Source organism: Labrus bergylta, chromosome 21 (assembly GCF_963930695.1).
Source record: "Labrus bergylta chromosome 21, fLabBer1.1, whole genome shotgun sequence".
In the NCBI taxonomy this organism is placed as follows: Eukaryota; Metazoa; Chordata; class Actinopteri; order Labriformes; family Labridae; genus Labrus; species Labrus bergylta.
In genome coordinates, this window is record NC_089215.1 from 4,745,391 (window position 1) to 4,754,385 (window position 8,995).

General features: G+C 42.1%; 1 protein-coding gene and 1 non-coding gene across 2 annotated transcripts; both read left to right on the forward strand.

The window, feature by feature from the left end:
* The first annotated feature begins 359 nt into the window (after window positions 1-359).
* On the forward strand, window positions 360-430 carry trnag-ccc (transfer RNA glycine (anticodon CCC)). Its single transcript has one exon. It is a non-coding gene; the product is annotated as a tRNA-Gly (tRNA).
* Window positions 431-1,428: 998 nt separating this feature from the next.
* Window positions 1,429-6,716, forward strand: fbxw10 (F-box and WD repeat domain containing 10). The gene is made up of 11 exons (XM_020630801.3): window positions 1,429-1,770; window positions 2,228-2,358; window positions 2,472-2,576; window positions 2,659-2,765; window positions 2,844-3,047; window positions 3,148-3,269; window positions 4,633-4,787; window positions 4,874-5,016; window positions 5,187-5,345; window positions 5,457-5,671; window positions 5,765-6,716. Exons 1-11 carry the CDS (start codon window positions 1,674-1,676, stop codon window positions 6,364-6,366), a joined length of 2,040 nt encoding a protein of 679 aa, XP_020486457.2. The 5' UTR covers window positions 1,429-1,673; the 3' UTR covers window positions 6,367-6,716.
* Window positions 6,717-8,995: the final 2,279 nt, after the last annotated feature.

Genomic DNA, 8,995 nt, shown 5'->3' on the forward strand with positions numbered 1-8,995 from the left:
GTAACGTTTTATTTTTTTGCGATCTCTCTTTTTCTTGGGCGGGTGAGTTTGATACCTGGCAAAACTAAAAATTTAAAAAAATTAAAAACATCAATTTATTTACAGTCTATGAGCAAAACGTTTTTAGAAACGGTGAAAAATAATAAATAATAAAATAATATTGGGCAAAACATGGCGACATTTTGTCAGACTGCCCTTTGTAGTTCATATTTGATATAGAGTTTGTCTTTGTCTGTTTTGTTATTTCCCTGCGTGTCCAAATCTGGTCCAAATGTGAAGAAATAGACACATATTTAAAGAAAAGAAAAAAGAAACAGCACTTGTTTATTTATTGAGTGTCTCCTATCCCTAGATACACGGCGCCGCTGGTGTAGTGGTATCATGCAAGATTCCCATTCTTGCGACCCGGGTTCGATTCCCGGGCGGCGCACGGTTCTTTTTTTAGAAACATTTTATTTTCTTGAAAGAGTACAAATCTATCAGATCAGTCGACAGGACTGCAAGTGTAACTACCTAACTCAGTACAGACGATTAGGGGCATCACCAATGCAGGGAAAGGTGACAAAGCAGCAACGAACAGCAGCTATTCCGAGCACTACATTGCAGTGAAAGCTTTCACCCCCTGCTTGCCCATTGAATCTGTTGCCTGGCAACTCCTCCCCTGCTTAAAGTTTGTTTTATCACCTTTGTCTGTTATCGTTCGGCGAAAGACACAAACAACAACTGTTGCCTGGCGACGACGTAATGCATCGACAGTACCACTAACTTTCTCTGTTAACTGTTAGGATCGAAATGAAGTCCGTTAAAATCGGTGTTAATGTCTCGGACGGTGAAACGGTCGCAGGATGTGTCAGTATGTGCGGGATGTGTCCATGCTGCGCGTTTGCCGCAAAACCACCGGGTTTAATTCGGTGTTTGTGGAAGGTGTCGGATGAATTCAAGAGGAGATTCCTAATGGACCTGCTGTTACGATGCAGAAACATCAAAATACTCGAGGGCATCCAGAGGGTGCTGAGTGTGACTTCATGGACTTTATTCACTTACACCAGGAGCCCAACTTCACCTCAACATCCGGACCGAGCACCGACTGGGAAACCATTTGGACTGGACTTGAAAAAGATCTGGGACTGGTTCAACAGCAGCACAGAGTGGTTGAAATTACTCTACCTTTGCCGTCTTTTTTCATTTTGTGACTCGGAACTGTTATGCATGGTTGCCAACTTAACCAGGGTGCTTCTTGTCCGACAGAAACGAGGATTTCTGCAATGTAATGGTAAAACAAATACAACAAGAGGACCAATATCTTGCAGTTAAATTATTTATGTCTCTTTTATGTTTTCATTTTGTGTTTCAGTTCTGCTAAATAGTCTGTAGGCTACCAGACAGTCGTTTTAATTAAAAAGTATGAAAGCGCACCTTGTAGTTGCACTGCAATTCCTCTAGGCCACCGCTAGATGTCGACAAAGGACGCTTATGCAGTTGCAAAATTGCTGTTTTAAAGATTTCTTATATATTTATATAAATATGTAAACGAGATATTGAATACAACATGACACATAGTTTACATTAATCACGACTCACTTTTGTGATATAATATCCTTATTCACTTTTAAGCGAGCGACTTCAATGTGATTCGAAATAATGAGGATGGAGACTCAGAGGACCCGGCTCTTATGGTGGTTCCTGGATCCTTAAAGTCTGTGTCTGGAGTCAGCAGATACAGAGACTTCATAAGCTGCCTACATGTTAATCTATCAAAGAGGATATTAGGTAAGTCAACACATTCACAGCCTAATCACCCCTAATGTGAAGTACTTTTCTTACAGTCAATGGAAACAACATCACCACAATGTGACTCTTGTGAAATGTTTACCATAATATTCTTCATCATCAATATGCTAAAAACTGTGTTTCTTCAATAATAACTAACTACACATAGGGTATAGTCTTAGTATTATTATATTGACATCATATCTTTACTCATATATTTATTTTCTGTTTTTAACATTTTGCTATTTTTCTTTTTTGGAGCTGTTGTAAATACCAAATTTCCCCCAACGGGGTATCAATAAAGTTCATCTAATCTTATCTTAAACAGAATTAGTGGAAAAGAGTCAAATTGTGTACAACTCAGTTCCTTTAAAACTTTTATGCCAACATATTCTTACTTGACATTGACTGAACATCCTCGCAGATTTTAAAATGTGAATTTGTGTTTTTCTACCAGGTCTGTTGGACGAGCACACTCTGAGACTATGTCAGAAAGTTTGTCGATACTGGCAGCACCTCGCACAGGAAACACTGGAGGAGATGAACTTGGCGAGGACATTTCAGTATAAAATGAAGGCCATGATGCAGGTGGAGGATTTTCATACGTTTACCTTGTATTGGTATAAGTCTTCACATGTTGATGATTTCTTCTTCAAAATGATGAAAAATGGAAAATAAACACTTATTTTTGTCTTTTAAAGAGGAGCAAAACCATGAATAAAGTCAGTCCTACGTATGCCAAGATTGTTGAAGTCCCCGTTCCTGTCAGGGAAGATGAAGGGGATATTCCACCTCGTGTCTCAAAGGTAAAAAAAAATCTACTCTCACTCCATCATTTTTTCCACATCATAAGATGATTTTTAATTCATGGATTATATCTTTGGGCAGGTCAAGCTGTTTGAAGCTGCTTATGCGCCAATCAAAACCAAGACGGTGCAAATGGAGGAGAGAAATGTTTATTGCAGTGCATATTTCACCACCGTGCTGGTCGACAAGTAAGCACGCTTCACTTTTGTCTCATCTAAACCCTGCACATTTGAATTAAAAGAAAGCCTGCTGGTTGCGTTTGACAGAGTAGACCCCAGTCGCGTGCTGGACTACAGAGGCGGATCGTTCATGGCCGTGGGCTCCAAGGATCGTGTGGTGAATCTGCTTTATGTGACGTCACGAGCGAAATCAGTGTCGGTGCTGAAGGGCCACGTTGGCAGCATCCGGGTGGTGCTTCTCTGTGAGGAACGAGACCTGCTGATAAGTGGAAGCTGCGACTCAAGCATCAGGTGAGGAGTAGGCGGGAGGATGGTTTATATCATACCTCAGATTTATGGTTGTCTTTGTTGTTAGTGTGGGTGTTTATGTGGAGTTTTATCACACCTGCAGGTGTTGGAATTTGAAGACGGACTCTTGTGTGATGATGCTGTACGGTCACACTGGAACGGTGAACTGTCTGGACGTCTACGCTGATCGACTCGTCTCAGGAGCCAAAGACTGTGTGGTTAAAGGTAGGAAGTAAACATCATGGTTCAGACACAAGGTTTCATCTTAGTACATTATGCAGCTTCAAAACATTTGCAATATCAACAAGCTTTGTTTTCTGATTTGTTCTCAACACACCCACTGTCCATTTCTATAACTCAAATGGTCATCAGGTACCTGTCTGAGGAAGCAGATTTACTCAGTTACATGGTTTATAATGCTGAGTCAAACCCCACAGCCTATCACTGGACCAAGTGTGTTTACACCTTTACAATTACACAAATATGACAATGATGGCTGGATGGATGGATGGATGGTTGGCTGGCTGGATGGATGGATGGATGGATGGTTGGCTGGCTGGCTGGATAGATAGATGGATGGATGGATGGATAGATGGATGGATGGATGGATGGATGGATGGCTGGCTAGCTGGATGGATGGCTGGCTGACTGGATGGATGGATGGCTGACGCTGACTGGATGGATGGATGGATGGAAAGATAGATGGATGGATGGATAGATAGATGGATAGATGGTTGGCTGGATGGATGGCTGGCTGGATGGATGGATGGCTGACGCTGACTGGATGGATGGATGGATAGATAGATGGATGGATGGATAGATAGATGGATGGATGGGTGGATAGATAGATGGATGGATGGATAGATAGATGGATGGATGGATAGATAGATGGATGGATGGGTGGATGGATAGATAGATGGATGGATGGATAGATAGATAGATGGATGGATAGATAGATAGATGGATGGATGGATAGATAGATGGATGGCTGGATGGATGGATGGCTGATGCTGACTGGATGGATGGATGGATGGATAGATAGATAGATGGATGGATGGATGGATGGATGGATGGATAGATAGATAGATAGATAGATAGATAGATGGATGGGTGGATGGATACTTTATTGATCCTGAGGGAAATTCAAATCACTAGTGTCTTACAAAAACATTCCTGACATGCAGTAAAGCAATAGAGTTTTTTAGATGAAAAAATCAAATCCTCTCTGCGGAGGTTATTGTATTGGTTTGTAAAAAAAAAAGACTAGAACCCTAGAGCCCTTAACTCTGGAACTGAATCAACTTTCTTTTAAATTTTGCTCTGCAGAAGTTTTTCAGTGAATAAAAAGGGTTTTGGTATAATTTCCTTTGTTTGCACACACTATAGAGGAAACAATCTTTTCATTCCAGCAGCACTGTACGTTAGGATTTGTACGAGTTATTGCAGTCTTGTTTCTCATTTCTCTTTTTTAAGCATTCTTATAATGAGGAGTCAAAGATTTCTTTGGCCCTTGCTGACACATTTTGATAACCACAGGAAAAATATGATTTTTTTTTTTTTTTTATTGTTTTACTACTCTCCCTGCCAGTGTGGAGTCTGCAAACAGGGAAGCAGTTTGAGGATTTGAATTTCAAGCACCCGTGTCCCATCCAGTGTGTCAAGATCAACAGAACGACGGTGTACAGCGGCTGTAACCGAGGAATCATCAAAGTATGGAACATGGAGACTGCTGCTCTGATCCGGGTGAGAATAAGAGTCATTCACGGAGAACAATACACTCTCTTTAGAACATTTATTTATTCTTTTTACATCTAACTCATCTCTCACAGGTGATTGATGCCCACAAGAATTCAGTGAAGTGTCTGTTCCTTGATGAGTGGCACCTTTTATCGGCCGACTCTAAGGGTCAGGTCAAGGCCTGGAGCACCAACTGTGATGTCAAAGAGTGTCTGATGACCTTCAACCACCCAAAGTAAGAAGAACACTTACCCTGTGTATTTAATAAAATATTCAAATATTTTATATCAGCTTTTTTTTAAACCATATTTCCTGTCAGTGACCATGTAAGCCATTCGTCAGTGTTGGAAATTACCTTTCCAGCTGAACACTGAAAAACATCTTATTTCAATGATTTTTCTGCAGGGAGGTTAAGTCTATGACTCTGATGTACCTGCGTGTCATTACTGGCTGTGCCGATGGAAGGATTCGAGTGTTAAATTTCCTCACCGGAGATTGTGTGAGAGAAATCAAAGCAGAGGCAGAAACAGGACGAATACTGTCGCTACATTTCCATGACAACAGGTGAGGACAGGAGAGACTTCTTTTTTTAATCATCCTAATGTTGTTGTTTTTTTCTGTTCACATGTTGTAGGATTTCGTCCCACATATTTATATTTCTGCACCCGCCTTTAGTATTTTAGTGAACTCATCAACGAGTGTGATGCGCTACCAGTTTGCCAAGGTGTTCTGGGATTACACAGAGTCAACAGAGAGCGGTAGAGAAGATGTGGTGGCTCAGGATCACACCAAAAAGGTGGCTTCAATCGGCTCAAAGATGCTCAACTTCAACATCAAGAAACCAGAGAGGTCTGAGCTGCTTCACCACGCCTGCTGCTCGTCTAACCCGGGTAAATACCAAGCACAATGTAAACACAGAAAAAGCTAAATAGTGGACGATTGTTTTCAAATCAGGGGATGTTAATGAACTTTTTTCTTCTTAGGCAAAGAGCGCAGTAAGAGTGCTCCAGAGTCGGTGATGCGGAGCGAGAAGGCAGCGAGTGAACGGATGAGGAAGAGAGGTCTTCATCATCCTCTCACACGTGACTCCATCCACCTCAGGGTCAATGCCATGCAGCGGGCGCGGTGCACCGACGAAGTGAGCGTCAACATGGAGCGCAACGCCCGGCTCAGAGACTCCTGGGGTCCTGAAACGTCCAAGAGTCAGACGAGTCCACCGGAGCTCCCGCAGGACGCTCATCTCCGTAGGCCCAAAACCTGTGTTCCCATTTTAAAGCCAGCTGTCAGTCAAAGTGTGACACGCCCAGTCCAAGGCAGAGTTCAGTGTCACAGCGCCGACACGCGCAGGCCAATCAGGAGGCTGAGTGGGTTCATTAAAAGTGCAGCAGAAGAACCGCGAGCTCCTGAGGGAGTTTTTACGACGAGGTCCGTTCCTCAGTCAGAACGCGACATGAAAACTAGGACCAGCTTACCCAGGATCAGCCCTGTGAGTCCAATCAGAGAGCGGGGAGGATTCAGGCTGATCTCAGAGAAACAGCAGGAGGACTGCATCCGAGCCAAGAGGAAACTCATGAAGAGCTGTTAGCAAAAAACTGTAGAAAATACAGTGAGGAAAGTGTGTCCGATGGTTAATATTCTATTTTTAGCATTGAGAACTCTTGTCATCTTTATCCATGGTTCCCCCATTCTAAATCTGGTGTTTTATGAAATGTCCACTAGGGGGCAGTGTTGTATAAAATGACTGCAGATAAACCAGGAACCAGAGTTCAAATGTAGGCGTCTGTAGCCTTCCAATAACTTATAAACTGTGATTTTACTTTTAAAGGGGAACATTTTTTAGTTTTCTTTTCCCATTCTGAAGCTAAATGTGTCTCAAGTTTCCTTTTCGATATTCAGAAAAAAAATAAATGTTGGAGGCAGAAGCAAACTTGTTTGTTCACGATTTTTTCCTGCAGTGTCCTGAACATATTCAGGGTTAGCCCAAGTAATTTGATTAGGCCATGGGACAGGTTAGCTGTAACATAGCTAAAGACATAAAAAATAATACATCATCATAATTCCTGATGCCTAAGCCTGGTTGAAGGTTTAGAGTGCTTTTATTTATTTGAGGTATTTATAGTATAATAAATACCTCTAAATAATATATATAGTATAAAAACAAGCAAAAATACGTTTTTAACACTTTCAACTTGTTTTTCTTGGGAAAAAAAACTACAAAAATCACTTTTCAAGAACAATTTTTCAGATATAAAAATCATTACAATTCCACTGAATTGTAATGTTTGTACACAGGGGTTAACATTTTTATCTCATGAACTAATTTTCCTTCAGTCCGTCCATCAATCAAGCAGCGAAAGTCTTTGTGCATTTCCAAGCTGTTTGATGACATCACTCAGATCGTTTGAAGTGCTGCAGAGTGAGAGGAGTTTGTGTCCCGTCCAGAGAGACCTTTTCCCCCCTGGGCCACCTGCCCTCTCGCCCTGCTGCCTCCAGGGCATCATTAGGGCCGGGGGGAGGTTGAAGATCAGGGAGAAGGTCCTCTGCTTTGACAGCAGCAGCACAAACAGCTGGGCACATGTGAATAACAAAAGGTTGGTGAGGAGAACCGACTGCTGTAGACGTCCCACTTCAGAGGATCTCCTCTTTCAGGAGAGCGCTGCCGCTAATTAATTTGATCTGCAGAAAAACTGGGAATAATAGCATCACCCCCCTTTTCCTTTTTTCTCCGGTGGCGGTGTGACGTAAGGAGACAATGAAGTCCCCCGCCTGACACCCGGAGCTTGGCTTAGCTTCGTCATGCATCACAGCTCCCCCCTTTGTTGCGCCAGGTAGTCTCTTGTCCAGAGCTGCAGGGGGGATAATGAGCGTAAAATCAAAGCAAAGTAAAAAAAAAAAAAAAAAAAGGGAAAGTCTTCATGGAGGAATGCTCTTACACCTTCTGCCCCCTTGAGCTGGCCTGAAGGCTTTGCCAGGGAGAGGAGGGTGCAGGTTTACTTATGCATGAAAGAAATGACAGTTCACCCTCTCCTATAGTTAAAAGAAGTATTGACGGGTTAACGTTGACAAAAAGTCGATTCAGTCCAACTCAGCTGACCTCTCCTCTGCATGGATCTCCATCTCCAAAGAAAGGATATTAGCATTAGAGTTTGTTTGTCAAATACATTTTTCAATTTTTGTCACGCTGTGTCACTACCAGGTTTGAACTCTTCACCCGTCATGGTATTAGAATGTGATTAACCAAATCACAGACCGCAGTATTTTTTTGTATTTGCATGTCAGTCAGACGATTGGCTGACTTGCCCTGGAGCTGTGCAGATCTCACATCGGCACAGGCTCTAATGAGACGGCCATCAGACGCTCAATGAATATGCAAATGGGGAACTGACTTTGTGATAAGAAAAGACCGCACCCTGGACAAAATACAGGGGAAAATGGTTATAAGGATGCAGCAGTAAATCATGTGGCATTCAAGAAAGAGTCGGGGAACTGAAGCTTAAACCACACTCAAAAAGAACGTGAGATGTCCCTCTAATCTTTCCCTTGCTGAGAATCATCCTAAAGCTATAAATAAATTAAAGGCTTTACAAGCGATTTTTCACACTTAAATGTAATATAAATCAAGTATATCCTCTGAACATAACTCTGTGAGTCATGACTGTCTACAATGGGACCCGAGTCCCACGGTCTGTGATGTTTTCCGAGTTTTCCGAGTCCTACCTTCAGTTTGTTTACATCGCCCGGACGGCCGGCCAACTCCTCCCCTTGTGTATAAAAGTTGTTTAATTGAGGGACTAGAGAAAAGAAGAATAACATACTGTACTCACTGCTTAACTGTGTTTCTAGATCACGCTCATAATAAAGATCGCTAGCATTAGCATGCTAACACAACAATGCAGCGCGAGTTGTTTTGGTTTCATGCTGGTGCTCAAGGGCGACATCTACTGGATGAAAAAAATCGCATATAAAGCCTTTAAAAATGTTCAAATATGTGCTTAAGTTGGATCCTTTTACAAGAGATGTATGGGGATTGACTCTCCTCTGGAGCTAGCCTCAAGTGGCCATCCAGAGAACTGCAGTTCTGTGATGGCACAGGAGGTTTTTCATTTGTTAACGTAACAATACATAGCATTAGCCCTGTGGTTTTGTCTTGTGTATTTGTAGAGTGAAATGTACCTGATATTATTTCTTTATTGTGAAACTTCAGTTGCAAGTGG

What these genes read in the sequence shown, in the direction of transcription:
- fbxw10 (XM_020630801.3), top strand. Translation starts at nt 1,674, where the DNA reads ATGGTGGTTCCTGGATCCTTAAAGTCTGTGTCTGGAGTCAGCAGATAC. An exon ending in TCTATCAAAGAGGATATTAG is followed by an intron (nt 1,771 to 2,227) that starts GTAAGTCAACAC and finishes TTTTTCTACCAG; the next exon opens with GTCTGTTGGACGAGCACACT. An exon ending in AGACTGCTGCTCTGATCCGG is followed by an intron (nt 4,788 to 4,873) that starts GTGAGAATAAGA and finishes CATCTCTCACAG; the next exon opens with GTGATTGATGCCCACAAGAA.